Below are 17,503 nucleotides of genomic sequence, written 5' to 3'. Positions count from 1 at the left end.
ATATAAGATAGCATTCGGTTATCAAAATAAAATCAGACATAAAGTTGTATTTTTATAACATTTTTTTCACTGCAGAAATAAAAAAAGACAACGGTTTGTCAAAAATTCTTTATGATTTATTAAAACGCATATGTCAATTAGTACTTATTAATAAATACTATTAATAAATACTTATAAATAATACATATTAATAAATAACTTTTAAAGCAACAAATCAGATTCTCGATTAAGTTTAAAATTGAAATTTTTTTATTAGATTAATTTACTGAAAAAATATTAGATTTCAGAAATAATTCTGCCATTATAAGAAGAAACAAATGTTTTTTTTAAGGTTCATAGGAAAATGAAGCTACATTTTTGAAGTGCCTTTTTATGGTCTCAAGCAAGATGTCTTGACATTATCCACCGCCACCGTCACCTTCTAACATATGACAATTTGAGCCTAACTATTTGATTTATCAGTAGAGCCAAAACTATCACATTAGTTATTGATTTTGATGATTATTAATTTTCCAAGTTTTCATTTTTACCCTTGTCTTAACATAAAACAGAATTCTATAAATTCTAAAAATGTAATTCTACAATTGTTTATAATTATAAATTATAAAAAAAAAAAACACAAGTTTATTCGACTGAAAGTAACGAGCAACATTAAAACTTAAAACGAACAGAAACTATTAAGTATATGAGGGGGCACGCCCCCTCGTCAATACCTCTCCCTTTATGCTAAGGTTCGAATTTTGTTCCAATTCTTTAAGAATGCCCCCTGAATCACAAAACCCGTATAATTAGAATAAATAGCTCTTTTGATATTACTAAAACGACTTTACCGTAAAAAGCGAGGTATTGAAAAGGGGGCGAACCCCCTCATATACGTAATCATTTCTGCTCGATTTAAGTTTAAATGTTGCTCTTTATTTTCAGTTGCAAAACTTGTTTTTATTTTATTTAATTTCTTATTGTTTTTTAAATAATGCTGGGAAATCCAGCACCCCCTTCATGGAAATTCTCTTCCCCCATGAAAAATTCCTCCATGGAAAGAATTCCGTTTTTTAGAGTTTTGGTTACTTTTGAGCCGGGTCGCTCCTTACTTACAGTTAGTTTCCACGAACTGTTTGATAATATAAAAACTAATGACAATTTTTACTGACCGACTGTTATTCCCCTTCCTAAGGGATTACCCCCCTCCAGGTTGAAAAACATTGGTCTACTGTATCTAATTATTTGCTTAGGCATTTATATTCAATGTATATATGTATATAATTGTATAATGTATATAATTCTTAGAGCTTTATATTCAATGTATCAGTATGTTTGTAGAGCTTTATAGCAAAATTACAGATTGCAGTAACCCTTGGGTTTTCTTTTAAGGAGATTTTACCTTATAAATATTTGCTCTGATAATCATACTCTGATTCACTTGAGGAAAGTCACATAAGCAAATTTTTGTTTCAGGTGGGGCAGGGGGCAAACACTGCTGAAGTGCATTTAATGAGTGATTTATACTAAAAGCAGAAGATATTAAGGGATTTTTTTAATCAAGACATTACAGGGACATCATAGGTCAAAAGAGCCCCCCCCCCCCCCTCCTTCCTCCTCTGCGTACTTGCTTACTTGCAGTTCTTCACCCAGTGGTGATTTGCCAATACGCTAGATAACCCATCCACTGCACAGTGCATGTCTTCAAATAGAGTAAACATAATCATATAAACAAAAAGGGACGTTTTGCATAATCTAAAAAGAAGAAAAATAAAAAGCTGTTATATTTACAGGTTTAAAAACGAATAAGCACTGACTGCTTTTTTAATAAATAAATACATTTGAAGGGTCTCCTGAAGGCTTTCCACACACACCAAATTAGGTTTAAGCTGTGAATATATGCTTACCTCGTCAAGTAATGAAAGCAACATTAAGATGTGCCACAAATAGCCAGCAAAATAGCCAGCATTATACAATCGTGATGAGCCCTTTTTTATTAGTTGGTATCATCTAGTAAAATTAGGTATCAAAATCAGAACCTAAATCAAAAATATTGCGCCATGCAAATTATCATATCCCAATCAAATAGTGGAAATTCACTCAAAATCTAAAAACTTCACTCAGTTTTTATAAATCTTAAGACGCGTACCATGAATGTTTCTTTTATAACAAGCTTAACAGCATATGGAAATAAAGTTAGCCAAATGTTGCTGTTAGCCAATGTATACGATATAAAAAGGGATACTAAAGTGTATGATGACACTTTATTATGTAGGTATTTTCGAAGACCACACTGCCTTTCCATGACCTACAAATAACAGTTCAATAGGGATAAATGGTTTTATTAGACAGTGAAAACCCTGACAAAAAGCCTCTGGATATTCCCGTCACCAACAAAGTGGTCGTCCTCAGCAGATAAACTAAAATAATACAAATAAAACATCGATATTTAAACAAAACAAAAATAATTGCATATTATTTAGTCTTATTTTTCTCAACACAGTTAGAGAAGCAATTCTTTATCTTATTTATTTTTGTTTTTATCTATTTTTTAATTTTTTTACAGATTGTTAGACATAATTTTTACAGATAGTCTTATTTTTTACTTTGACTCTGTTTGTGATATTTCCGAGTCAACATATAAATTTTATGAGTGTGGCTATGGCTATGATTTTTCTATGTTTAGTACCTTATCTTGTATTATGACAAGAACTGCCACTGATCGGCATGACCGTCTAAGGCGTTTGACAACAAAATCATTTGACTTTGAGTTTCAAGTCTCTTTGATCTCTTAGTTTCCAGTTCATTGACTTTATTTGAATGAGAACCTTCATTATCAGCACTAAATAATATGTGATTATTTTGTTTTGTATAAATGTCGATATTTTATATGTATTATTATAATGTATCTGCTGAGGACGGCTACTGTGTATGTGACCAAAATATCCAGTCAGGAGGTGCCGATTCACGTAAATGTAGGGAGGAGGGTAAGGATTTTTCTGATTTCTTCAAATGAAGATACAAAAAAAAAGGTGTTTTCAAATTGTAGGAGGGGCAATTTTACTCTTTTTTCGATGAAAATACCCAAAAAAGTATTTTTTCAAAATCTAGAGGGGAGGCAATTGTCCCCCTCCCCCTTCTCCATTCCCTGGGGTGCATAATTATCAGTGACAAGATAGAATTATAAAAAAAAAACAAATAATCAAAATCGTAATCATGGACATTTTTGTGTCTCCATTTTGCATAGAGATGAATAATTTTTTACTTGGTTCAAATGTTTAATGCCAGATTAAGATAAAAAATTTCAGATGTTAAGATAAAAATCACTTCCGAGAATAACCTTCTTTAATATTTTAAACAAAGTAGTAGTCAAGTAAATTATACTTTTTGAGATGAAATCTTTTTGAAATAATAACTCCAGGAAATCACTGAACAGTTTAGTCACCTAACTCAATTATTTTCCTTAAAATGTCAAAAAATATTTGTCCAGACTTTCACCCCACTTCTCCAGAAGCAGAGGAGTTCGGCCGCTTCACTCACCCACATCCCACAGTCCAGAACTTGCAGTTTGTTCAGAAAGCAGCTGTTTATCCTGTTCACCCACTTCTCTAGAAGAGGAGGAGTTCCCCCGTTTCACTTACCCGCAGCCCACAGTCCAGACTCACAGTTTGTCCCGACATCAGCTGTCGGCAAAAGCAATTAATTCCATCTAGCGTCTGGCGACACCCATCATTTTTTTTTTAGTTTTATAATAAGAATGATCAATTTGATTTTGTGTACTGGTAATATTAGTATAGCAATAAGTGTCTGATCTCAGTTCTTGAGAGAAAAACGATTACGAGGCTTGGAAAACTGTCAAGTGTCACCAAACACTAGATGGCGTTGACGTTTTGTCGACATTGGCGCCAGTTTCCACTCTTATAAGTTACGCATACTCTTTGATTCTGACTATTAGGTTACCCGTTTGTTGTTCCTATCTCCAAGTGTTTAATTTGCTTTGTTTGGTGCAGCAGAGAGTTCATCTTCCAAGGTTCACGTTTCAAATTACGGCTCTTTGTATATAACTCCAGGAAATCACTGAACAGTTTAGTCACCTAACTCAATTATTTTCCTTAAAATGTCAAAAAATATTTGTCCAGACTTTCACCCCACTTCTCCAGAAGCAGAGGAGTTCGGCCGCTTCACTCACCCGCAACCCACAGTCCAGAACTTGTAGTTTGTTCAGAAAGCAGCTGTTTATCCTGTTCACCCACTTCTCTAGAAGCGGAGGAGTTCCCCCGTTTCACTTACCCGCATCCCACAGTCCAGACTCACAGTTTGTCCAGAAAGCAGCTGTCTATCCTGTTCACCCACTTCTCCAGAAGCGAAGGAGTTCACGCACTTCACTCACCCGCTTCCCACAGTTCAGAACTCGCAGTTTGTCCAGAAAGCAGTTGTTTATTCTATTCACCAACTTCTACAGAAGCAGAGTTCACTCACTCGCATCCCACAGTTCAGACTCGCAGTTTGTCCAGAAAGCAATTGTTTATCCCACTTCTTCATAAGCGGAGGAGTTCACCTGCTTCATTCACCCGCATCCCAACAGTCCAGAACTCGCTGTCTGTCCAAACAGCAGCTGTTTATCCAGTTCACCCACTAAATCAGAAGCAGAGAAGTTCACCCGCTTCATTCACCCACTTCCCACAGTCCAGAACTCGGAGCTTATCCAGAGAGCAATGGTTTACCTGATGCACCCACTCCTCAAACCTTGTCTAAAAATATTGTGCAGATGGGAATAAAAATATTCATAATACCCATCTTTCTGTCTAGATGTAAATGTTTTAGACATCAATAATTGTCATTAAGAAAACAAGCTTACCTGAAATTGCTAAGAAAGCAATGGTTTGTCCGATGTACCCACTCCTCAAACCCTGTATAAATAATATTATGCAGATGGGAATAAAAATATTTCTAACACCCATCTTTCTGTCTAGATGTAAATGTTTTAGACATCAATCATTGTCATTAAGAAAACAAGCTTACCTGTAGATCAGGACAAAAGTTGGCCAAATCATTCTGGTTGTCGTAGTTATACACTTGCAATTTGCTGTCGTCCAAATTTGGATTAGATGAACAATCCGGCTGTGATTTCACCAGCGACACTTCCGGTCGCATAAATAGTCTAAATTGAAAAAGATATACTTTACATAAGCAAATCACATTGACGTATATTTATTTTTTGTATTATATAAAACACACACTAAGCTTTAATACACACAAAATATTCTAAGAAACTAATACTTCACTGAAAGCTTAGCTTGCTTGACTTTTTTTTAGAGAATTTAAACTTTGTACTAAAAGTTACCAATACCATGGCCAGTGAGAGACTATGGAGAACCTTGCGAACCAGTCTCAAATTTTCAACAGGCTATTCAAGACCTTTTCGACTCCTAAGAGTATATCCTGTTTTTTGGGGTAGGTTTTGTGCTTTCAGGAAAATATTAGTTTTCAGAATTCTACAAATATAGAGAAATTTTAGGAGTCAGTTTATTCGAGCTGGCTTTGTACATGGATGTTCCATAAACTGCGGAGCAATAGTTTTTGCTGATTTTAGTTTCAACTTCCCACTTTACTTCCATCAGAGAAAATTTGTTCTTTCTAGATTGATCTTGTGCAAAACACAAAAATCTAAACATATACAACCTTGTCAATATTATAAAATGGAATAAGAAATACAGTCAAGCTGCCCCTTATTAAATACCAACTGAAATATTTTGATCATTGACTTTTTTAAGCCAATTTTATTTGAAAAATTGTGAGATCTATCTACGCACCCCATTATCAAGCATCATTAATATTTTATAGTCAAAACATATTATCTGTTAAAACGGCCCAGCTGAATTGATTGTTGAAGTCCTTGAAACGATTGACTCAAAGCATAATGTATAGCTAATTCTCACTCTAACACAGTGCCCTTTTAAAAAGTAAGAAAAAATTTAGGCCACATCAGGAATTAGGAATGGCCACATCGTTTTATCTTTATTTAAAAAATTCAATGCTGAAACCTATTTCAGGTATGAATGTATGATAGTTCCAGGGAGCGAAAAATGTTTTCAGTTTGACTTCCTTACTGTTTTTACGTAATTTATCAACTCTTAAGTATTTTCACTGAAATTGTTAATACAAGCTATATGGTTAGGTTAAAAAAAGAAACAGGATGGAGACTTTTAATGAGCTGAAGCGGCAGCAGTACGCTCGTAGAACATAAAAGCAGTAAGAGCTTTCTGAAATGCTCAGAAGTCCTCACGTTTAATTTAGCAAACATTTTTAAACTGTCAAAATGTGTAGTCAGTGGCATCAATTCATAAAATTAGGCGGAGGGACGAAAAATATATTTTTTCTAAAAATCTAGGGGTACATTTTTTTTTTTTTTAATGAAAACACCAAAAAAGGCATTTCTAATGAAAATACAAAAACAGTGTTTTTCAATATCTAGATGGGAAAGGGCTAGAATCCAGGGAGACATGTCCCCCTACGCCCTCCTTTGATTGATGCCACTGTGTATCATATCATTTTTTTTGCATCATGTTTATGGGACCAGAAACTTAGTTGTATATTCTATTGTGTGCTGTAATAAATCTGGCACCGTGTAAAAATCCTTTATTACAAAAGTCCACTTCCTCTCTAGTAATTGAGAGGAAGTACTGACACTATTACTCTAACCTATACTATAGCCTACACTATTATAGTGCCAGGAGATCCTTTGATTGAACAAAAACGAAACATTCTTACTTGTATAAGTTAAACACTTCGTAATGCATGTCTTCAGGTGTTGTAGTTTTATCGGTAGACCAAGCCCTGATCGAACTTTTTGAAAGTCGGATCACTACACGGCTACTAGCCAGGTGTTTCGTAAAATCTACATCGTCTTCATATGTTATTCTAGTTACCTCTTTTAGCCTTTTCTTTTTTTCCGTCCCAGGTGGTTGTAGTTGTAGCCCTGAAAGAGAAAAATTATAATAAATAAACAAAATATATCAGAGAAAAGAAATTCAGTTTTAAAGCAAGACCCAAGGCACAAGCAATAACACCGGTATGATATTTTTGTTAAATAAAATCATCGCGTATAAAACAAGCGGCTACTGTCTACCTAAATTACCATCAAACCATCATCCAGACAATCCTAATTCAGTAGCTTTGATAGTGTGTTAGGATACATCCAGCGTGAGTACCCAGCTCAATTTTCAAAAATAGCCTTCAAAGGGAGAATCAATGCCTCTTCCCCGAGAGGAAAACCTCCGAAACGCAGGCGGGGAAACTTTTCTAACCACCCCAAGGACTGCATGAAATAGAAAGGCATACCGGCAATACGGTCATGATGATATCTGAGGAGAAGCCTCCCCCTCCCCCCGAGTCGGTTAACCCAGACAGATGGGAGCTGAGTAAGTAAGTAAAGCCACCGCGTCACAGAGGCCAAAAGAATACAAAAAAAAAATCAATTACTGTAACTAAAACGATTTTTAAATATTTTTGCAGCCCTGTGTTATGCCACTGACCGAATATAGTCGGTTAGTGGGGTCGGTCAGAATATAGCCACTACACCAAACTATTTTGGTGTCATAAACTTCGCCAATGTCTCAATCTGAACAGAAAATACATTGAAATCTAATTGAAGAGTGTAGCGTCAAAACGATTATAATTAAAAAACAAATACCTTTGATTTTTCCTTTCTTTTCTTAGTTCCAAAAACGTAAGTTATTCTCTGAAGTCACTCACGTCCCATCTTATCTACATATCTACTTTTTTATCTACATATACTACTTTTTTATCTATATTTTTATCTACATATTTGTTATCCTTAAGCAAGTTATATTAAAATAACAACTACACAACGACTAAGTACATTTTCAAAAACTGACAAAACACTTAATTGTACACCTGCATACTTAAGAGCATATAATATTTAAAGTACTCAACTTAAGAGTACAGATAATCCTTAAGACCACATATGCAACAACGGAGAAAAATACTTAAGTGCAATTTTCTTTTGAAAATTACACCTGTTTTTCTATATTTTCATCCCGTTTAACTTGTACATCTACACATTTAACAGCATATTTTGAATACATATTACTCAAAGCATTCTACTTCAGTTAGGAGTATCCTACCTAAGCGTATACTAATACTTAAGAGTAAATCTTACCTTTTTGCGGTCGAAATCTGAGGTGCATTGGCCCCGCCCAGCCCAGATTTTTATTTTTGATGAAATATGAGTATTCTAGAGGAATTGTACTCAGTTGTTCAATAGTTGGTTCCTTTAAATATCGATTCGTAAGAGCAGGGGTTGCGAGATTAGTTGGTAACATATCTTCCCTGTCATCCTCTTCTATTACATCTAGTCCTGAAATAGTCACATGTTGTTAATCGAATTAGCATATTTGTCATGTTATTGTAGCACTAATAAATACTAAGAGTAAAACAAAAATGCTAGAAAAAATTCGTCACTAGTGGGAGTCGAGCCTACGACCCCTCCAGCAACAAACAAAAATTTTTACTGGTAGACTAAGACACAACAACACATTTTTTTAAAATAGAGTTTTAATGTAGACTTTGACTCTCAATAGAAACAAGTCGACAAACTGCAATTTATAATTATTCAGCTAATTGATTTCTATTTTATAGGTGTGTGCAATTTGAAACTTTATAAGAAGATTTTAACTGACAGAGGGACTTGACATGACTAAAGATCTGCTATTTTTTTTTCCTTCGCCAAACATATTTTTAATAAAATTAAAAAGTACTATTTACATAAATATATTATACATAATATATGGTTGTTACCATGAATGTCCGAAATCTGGTTAATGTCATTATTCACTGGTGAATGTCCGAAATTCCCTTTTCTCTGCTTAAATTCAATTAGCTTTGCGAATCAGATTTTTCAGTCTAATGCAAGCTATGATAGTAAAAGTTAATTAGGTTAGATTATGTCAGTTTAGGTTGTTAGATTAGATTAAGTTTGGTTATAAATATCAGAAATGGGTTAAAAACCTAATCTAAGCTAGGTTAATCCAACCTAACTTAACCTGTCATCTTCAAACCTTGCACTAAATTGAAAAAGTTGACTGCCAACGCTGACTAAATCACACCGGTGAATGCCGACATTCACGAATTTCCAACATTCACGATAACAAAGGCATAATACATATCCCACCTTCTAGGGCTATAACGTGACAAAGGTTGAGATGACTCGGACACGTTTTGTGGACGAAGGATGACAAATTGCCAAAGATCGTCTTTTTCGGCAATCCATCTACGGCCAAACGAAAAGCAGGTCGTCCCCGAATGGGGTGGAAAGAGGTGGTAAGAAAGGACTTAAATGAAATTGGAACTTCTTGGGAGGGTGTAAAGAGGGAAGCTTTGGATAGATTGGGTGGAAGAGGAGCGTGCGCAGCTTTGTTGACTTCAGGTGGCTTGGTGCTGCAGTGATTTGTAAGTAGTAGTATTAGCTTTATTTGCCGTAATATATTATGCACAGAAATTTAAACAATGTGCACAAAAAATTGTCATCTAGATATTTTTCTACTAAAAACAAAAAGTCGATTAAACTCCAATTCCACTGGTGACAGAACAAAAGTTTTGTAATGAAATTGTACTAGTGACGTGCAGAAAGTTAACAGAATATAATCATAAGGGGAATTTTTATTCTAAGCAATGTAAGGTATAATAACAAATCAACGGAATCAACATGAGGTTTGCAGTACATGCTGGTACATCTTGCAGATGAGAAATTTCTTGGGGAAAGATTGCTTCTCTTAATATTTTGTTCAACAACAAAAATGTTTTAATTGATTTATGATGCATTATTTACACAAATATCTAATATTATATAGCCAGACTATTTTTCCACTAATTCTGAAAGCTACAAAATGAGGAAATTTTAGAATATAATTATCGCACCTCAAGTTCAGGATTTCGCATCGAGCTTAACACGTTTAAGTGTATATGAAAATACATACATCCGAATGATGTACGTTGTCACGTTTGATTAGAAAATATAAATAATCCATCGTTTTGCTTCATTGCTCAAAGAAACTTTATCAATATTTTTTTTCCCGAAAATTTATACTTTCGGTTCAGAATTTAAATCGATACTCATAACTAAATAAAGATATACGAAATACATAAAAATGGCAGAAAACAGGTTTTCATTATCTTCAAATAATTGAAATCTTCTGTGATGTGCAAGTCTTACGTTACTGATCACAGCCTAGGTATATATAAAGTCAGGTACGTTTGTTTCAGAAATGGGACAAATCCCAGCGCCACAAACGAACGTGGTCAGCGGAGTAAACAATTGATTAATTCCCTAATAACGTCATTCACTACTTGGTCTCCTACATTCCAACCGCATGTATGACCAGCTGTCATACATGCGGCTGGTCAGACAAATTCGTAACTTGCGCATGCGCGAAGGAGGGGCCAAGGAAAAATGTAGAACACATGGTGTGCCCCAAAACGCTTCAATAGAGAAGCTAGGAACGTGCATGACCATATATATTACCTAGATTGTGGTTACTGATATTCAGAACCACAACCTTCGGCATACTAGGTCAATACCTAATTATTTAGTTCCTTATGGCATAATAGAGTTGTGTCAACCTGAGGGTTCCGTATCAAACCTATCAAATCCGTTTTTATATATATTTTCGAAGTACAGACTCTCTAGCATTGTATTTCTAGCATTTTCCAATGTTTTCTTCGTCTTTCATAATTTTTTGTTTGTTTTGTATATTTTATATATAAACATATATGGTATATACGTTTATATGTTCTATATTTATGCGTTTTATTTGTTATTTTTGTCGCTTTTTTTACTTTTTTTGTTCTTTTTTACAACGTGATGTTTTATATTCGTCTTTAATTTTGCATAATTACCGTGGATGAATCTCTTAGAAATTCACCCCTCTGTATGTTTCATGGCATGCGATTCACGCCAGATTAAGTGCGTTCCCTATAATTTTGAAGAATGCATTGAATTCAATCAGAAGTCTTTTAAGAGAATCATAGGATTTAAATATTTTTAGTAAAAATTGACTTTCTAAAAAAGACCTTTTCACTGACAAACCAACTTTTAATTCATAATCTAAATTGCAAAGATATCATTTAACCGAGAATCTAGATTATGAAAAATACTGTTCCAATGACAGTTGAGATCATGAGTTCACACTTCAGATTGTAAGTTCGACGATATGCTAAAAAAAAAAAAGATTGCGGGTTTGGACCGTTGAAGTTGCCGGGTTATTTAAAAAGATGGTAGCAATGCGTCGGCAACAGATACAGAAAAATCAACTATCAGAAATTCATTATTTGTTAAAATATAACAAAAATATATTATGATCAATATATTAAAATGTATTATTTGCTACATTAGTTAGTAGCACCCTAACCACTGGAGTTGCCAAAAGAAGTTTTGAAATAGTACCAAGAGTTATGATGAAAACTTTTTTTAATATGCCATACATATTCGGGTTTTCAACCGTCAAATTAATTAGTTAAAATTCATTCATTAGAATTACTTTATCATAGAATTGATTATTAATTAATTTATTATAAACTAATGATTATATTTTAATAAACCACACATACCAAGGTGTTCAACCGTTGATATTAATTAATTAAAATGAATCAATTAAAAATCAACTAGAATTTATTAAGCTAATTAAATAAACTAACTAAGGCCAACTATAACTAATGCATTTTAATATACCTTGGTTTATTATACCCTAGAGTCTAATATACATTTTAATTATTTTTTATATTTGTTACTAGCGCCCTAACCACTGGAGTTGCCAAAAAAGGTTTTTGAAATAACGTAGAGCTATAAAAAAAATTCTTTTTCAATACACCACACATACCCGGGTTCTCAGGCACTGATATTAATTAATTAAAATTAATTAATTAAATGGAATAATTAAAACTAATTAATATAATTAGTACATTTTAATATATAGCACATGCCCAGATTTTCAACCACTGATACAGCTTGTAAAGCCCGAACTACTTTTTAAAAGAGTATACACTGTCGGCAAAGTCGTTTGAGGTGCAAAAGTGCATTTGTTTGATATAATATTTATATTATTGATATTATATTAAGCTTTCTTCCAACAAAAAACTGACAACCCAGACTAAGAGAACAATTTCTCCATGTAAAGTCTTTTACACTGACGAGCACGATAGTAAAATTATAGTCAGGATTATAAATTTGCCGTTCCACTGATAATTTCATGAATATACTGTTCCACAGGCAATCGAGAGTTCATAATCTATATTATTAACTTGAAAACTGCATTTGAAAAAGAGATAGTTGATTCGGGTTTTGCCAGGTCGTGTGTTGGGTTTATAAGTTCTAAAGTTCCACAATATAAAATTCCATATTCAAGCTTCATAAAACGGTTCAATAAACTTCTTTGCACCATTAACAATCCTCAATCTTGATTCAAAACTATTGTTTGTTAGTGGAAAACTCTTAAGATTGGGCATTGAGCCTTAGATCGATCATAGAGCACTAGAGGATGTACCCTTGTTTGAACATTGAGCAATAGAGGTTGTAACCTTGCTTGAGTATAAGATCAGCATTAAGCACTAAAGGTTGCAACCTTGCTTGAGCACGGCATTGAGCAGTGAGCATTAAAGGATCCAACCTTGCTTGAGCATAAGATTTAGCATGAGATTAAGCAATGAGCACTAGAGGTTGCAATCTTGCTTGAGCATAGGATTAAACATTAAGCACCAGAGGTTGGAACCTTACTTGAGCATGAAATTGAGGATGAGATTCAGCACTGAGCACTACAGGTTGCAATCTTGCTTGAGCATAGGATTAAACATTAAGCACCAGAGGTTGGAACCTTACTTGAGCATGAAATTGAGGATGAGATTCAGCACTGAGCACTAGAGGTTGCAACCTTGCTTGAGCATAGGATTGAGCATTGAACATCAAAGGATCCAACCTTGCTTGAGCATAAGAATTAGCATGAGATTAAGCAATGAGCACTAGAGGTTGCAATCTTGCTTGAGCATAGGATTAAACATTAAGCACTAGAGGTTGGAACCTTACTTGAGCATGAAATTGAGGATGAGATTCAGCACTGAGCACTAGAGGTTGCAACCTTGTTTGAGCATAGGATTGAGCATTGAACATTAAAGGATCCAACCTTGCTTGAGCATAAGAATTAGCATGAGATTAAGCAATGAGCACTAGAGGTTGCAATCTTGCTTGAGCATAGGATTAAACATTAAGCACTAGAGGTTGGAACCTTACTTGAGTATGAAAGTGAGGATGAGATTCAGCACTGAGCACTAGAGGTTGCAATCTTGCTGGAATGGACAACGATGGAAAACATCAGAGGCAACGCTATAGCGTTGCCTATACTAAAGGCCATACGGCTCCAATGTTTTATTATTATTAGTTTTTTTTTTCCAGAAGCAGTCCATATGGAGAGGGTCATCGCATAAACTTCAAAGGGGGCTCATTCGGTTGGAAATCGAGAATTCTAGTGCCCTTTTGAAAGTCAAAAGTGATCGGAGGGCAACTAGCCCCCCACCTCCCACGTTCTTTGTTTCCCAAATTCATCCGATAAACATTTTGAAATAGCCATTTTGTTAAAAATAGTTCAATGATCACATAACAAAAACTCTGGTGATAACCTAACCCCGAAGGGCCCAGGAACAAACGTTGCAAGCTATACCATGGGGGCATACATAGGTCTTTTGGAAGGAATGCGCGTGTAAATTTTAAACAGGGTCCATTTAATTGGAAATTGAAATTTCTAGCTCACTTTTTAAGATTCAAAAGAGATCCGAGTGCAACTACCCCCACCCCCCACCCCCCAACCCTTCTTTTTCAAAACCCATCTGATCAAAATTTTGACATAGACATTTTGTTAAAAATTGTTCAAAAGTCAGATAAAAAAAAATTCAGGTGTCGACACAACCCCCCAGGGCCCGGGGGCGGTCGTTGTAAGTTATGCCCTGGGGCATATAGCAAAAAACATACAAGTAATAACATAAATAAATAAATAAATCTTAAAGCGAGTAATGCTTAAATTGAATATGCCAATCAAGCTTAAAACGAAAAGAAATATTTTGCTATTGAACTATAAATAAAACCAAAATCAAAGAGAAATTAAATAAAGAATCAATATCAAACAAACATACAATAGATACAATAGAAAATAGGTAAATGAATAAATAAATCTTAAAACGAGTGAAACTTAAATTGAATATCCAAATCAAGCTTGAAACGAACAAAAATCACTACAAACAAGAGTTTTTATATCGCCTCCTTCTCTCACTATAAAAGCCTAAAACCTACTGCGTCACGGCGCTTTACTGAAGACTATATGTGTCTTCAACAGTCTTGGAAAGTATAAACAAAATCAAATTGAATATTTGATATATAATGATATTAACTGTTTAAAGATCCATCAGTTCAAGATTTTATTTCAATTTATTTTCATTTTCAATGCTGTAAGAACTGGAAAAGACAATATTTGCAATATAATTCGTTTTCAGTGAAGCGCCAATGACGAAGTAGACCTTAGGTTTTTACAGTTAAGGAAGGGGACAATTTTAGGGGTCTCGAACAGTTTTAGAAAGAACTAATAAATTAAACTGAATATTCGATGTATAATAGTATTAATTGCTGAAAGCTCATCAGTTCAAAGTTTTACTGTAATTTTAATGTTTATTTTCAGTAGTGAGTACAGAAGAAACTATTTGTTATGCAATTCGTTTTCAGTAAAGCGTCAATGACGCAGTAGGTTTTAGAATTTATAGTGAGAGAAGGAGACGATACCCAAACTCTTGTTTTTAGGGATTTTTGTTCTTTTCAAGCTTGATTTCCATATTCAATTTAAGTTTCGCTCGTTTTAAGATTTATTTATTCTTTTACATTAGTATCTATTGTATGTTTGTTTGAATTGATTCTTTGTTTAATTTCTGTTCGTTTTGGGTTTCATTTATGCTTCAATAGCAAAATATTTTTTTTTCATTTTAAGCTTAATTTACATATTCAATTTAATCATTACTCGCTTTAAGATCTATTTATTCATTTATATTATTACTTGTTGCATGTTTTTGCTATGATGGTTTATTTAATTTCTGTTCGTTTTGGGTTTCATTTATTCTTTAATAGTAATTTCTGGTCGTTTTGAATTTGAATTTTAACGGGTATCTGTATCTGCTGATCTTAAGTTTAAAATGGCCTTTAATTTTCTTTTAAAACCTTCTTTTTCGGAATTTTTTTTTTGTATTGATTGCGGGAAAAGGAAGACTCTAATATTTAGTAGACTAATCTATATTTTAATAAACTGATCTATAAATTTACCGCTAAAATCATCAGCAGGGTAATTAATATCATCGGCCTCAGGTACAGGTTCAACAGGTGCATCCAGGTCAAAGGCATATGAATCGTTCATCTCCTTTGACTTTCTTTTCTTGTCCTCTGACTTCTCATCTCCCGTAGGATCCCAGTGGAGGAAAGAAAATCCGTTCAGCGATGGACAGATTACTCGATCTTCAAAACCTTAAGACAAAAGATAAATAATGATGAATACGAAAAGTAAAACAAAAAATAACATTAGCACTTTATGCCTATATTTGGTAAGTGGCCATGATTCCCTACCATTAAAAAATATTCAGCCCCGAAAACAACCGTGAGATGTTATGCAACAGATGCCTGAAGTCAAACGAGTATTTTTCAGCATGCATACTCATTATGCAGCAGTAGTTTTAATTAAAATGGTAAAGAATTAATGAATTTTATACGTAGTTTTATAAGTCTACCAGATTTTGTCTCATGGCAAGGGACTCAAGATGGAGCGAAAAGGGTAAGGAGACTTCGAACAGGGACGGGCTAGCTGCGTGCCCCTGTAAAACAGACGCAACTAAAACATCGATTTGACACCCTATGCACCATCAATGGTCCTGGAGTATCTTTATCGTTTCTTTTATTACGTCGTAATTTTATTCATTTTATTATTCATTTTATTGTTCATTTTATTGTTCATTTTATTCATTTGTATCTATTTCATTTTTATTCATCTTAGTCTTACAAGCAAACACCTTTATTTACTTTAAATTAACTTAATCTTTATTTGTTTAATTTATTAAGAAGAATAAATCAGTTATGTTACACAAAAACCATGAGACATTTTTTTTTTTTTTCAGAAAATTTTCTATTGACACATAAAACTATGAAATTTCAAGGCAAATTGGTAGCTGGAGTAAAATTTTTCTTACTGTAAAAATACGGTTACAATCCAAATCCGAAAATTACGAAAGTCACTTTCGAAGAATTTTTAGAAAGAAAAAAATTATTTGCCTTTCGAAAAGTTTCTGAGTCACCTTTCAGATTTCTTGCTGAAAAGTAGATTCTTTCAACTGTAAAACAAGGAAAATGTGAATCCTTTGATTTCTGCTTAGTGCTACTAAAGTAAAGAATTCTTTTCAATTTCTTAGGTTAAAAAAATCAAAACACCTGTTCCTTTGTTGTTTCTTGGGGAAATTTCAGAATCGTCTCGATAGAATACCCGATTCTCTGATTTTCCGAAAATTTCAGATGGCAGAGAAACCCCCAATTGGGTCAGATACCGGCTAGAGACATTCCATAAGTTAGATTTGAAACTGGAAAATGTTTTTGTTGAGGGGTCCCATAGCTGGTAAGGTATATGATAAGGACTGAGAAATTTTGCCCTTAGTCCCCAAACCGTTGATTAGTTTGTTATTGTTGTTTTTTCTTTCTTTTTTTTGGGGGGGGGGAGGGGGAACATTAGTCCTTGTGGTTAAAATTCGCTGAGCCACAATTGGCCAAGGAGCTTCGGCTTAGTTAATCAGTCCGTCCATATTAATCATAACTATAATAAACTGCTGTTTCGAGTCGATCGGTGAATCGAGCAGTAATATGCGTGAGGAATAATAATTCAGAGAAACTTTTACATCATTGTACCTGGACTTCTTGGTATCTTATGATACTCTGCAAAGCTCTTAAAGAGCAGAATTTTTTTTCTTTCTTTTTTTTGCAGGATCAGATTCAATTCACTTACTGATTGAAATAATCGAAACTTATTTTGGTTAAAAAAATGATTGATTAGCCATCTAATATCAAGGGTCTATTCCTGGAAGAGATAAAAGAAAAAACACTATTAGTAAACACTTGAATAACAAAGAAAATGGAAGGGGAAAATGAAAAAAAAGAGCAAAACCTTAAAGTTTTCTTGTGTTTACTACAGAAAACATTTTCATTAAAGAACAAGGATAAAATTTTATTAAATAAATAGATGAATAGAATTCAAAATTGTTGATTTTATACCCCCCCCCTCCCCACTGCTAAAGAAATATTCAATTCTTGATGATTGCCTCACCTGTGATTTTGGGTATTGATACAAAACTGTCGCTGGCAATGCTGCTTTTTGATGACTCCAAGTTGAAGACAAATTCGCTGTCCAAAAGAAGTTGGCATCCTAAAATAAAAATGTGAATTTAC

At 33.9% G+C, this 17,503-nt stretch overlaps 1 protein-coding gene across 1 annotated transcript in view; it reads right to left on the bottom strand.

Moving 5' to 3' along the window:
• barr (non-SMC condensin I complex subunit H) overlaps positions 1-17,503 on the bottom strand; it is a 111,949-nt gene that overhangs the window by 36,581 nt on the left and 57,865 nt on the right. The window contains exons 6-10 of the mRNA XM_089093873.1: positions 17,382-17,480; positions 15,347-15,544; positions 8,162-8,359; positions 6,751-6,958; positions 5,002-5,140 (exon numbers count right to left, since the gene is read on the bottom strand). Of these exons, the coding sequence (XP_088949999.1) occupies positions 5,002-5,140; positions 6,751-6,958; positions 8,162-8,359; positions 15,347-15,544; positions 17,382-17,480 (842 nt within the window). The remainder of the gene's footprint in view (positions 1-5,001; positions 5,141-6,750; positions 6,959-8,161; positions 8,360-15,346; positions 15,545-17,381; positions 17,481-17,503) is intronic.

This window comes from Artemia sp. Qi Xiang Cuo, chromosome 9 (genome assembly GCF_049724085.1).
Source record: "Artemia sp. Qi Xiang Cuo chromosome 9, ASM4972408v1, whole genome shotgun sequence".
Lineage (NCBI taxonomy): Eukaryota > Metazoa > Arthropoda > Branchiopoda > Anostraca > Artemiidae > Artemia > Artemia sp. Qi Xiang Cuo.
This window is presented reverse-complemented; position numbering and strand designations above follow the sequence as displayed.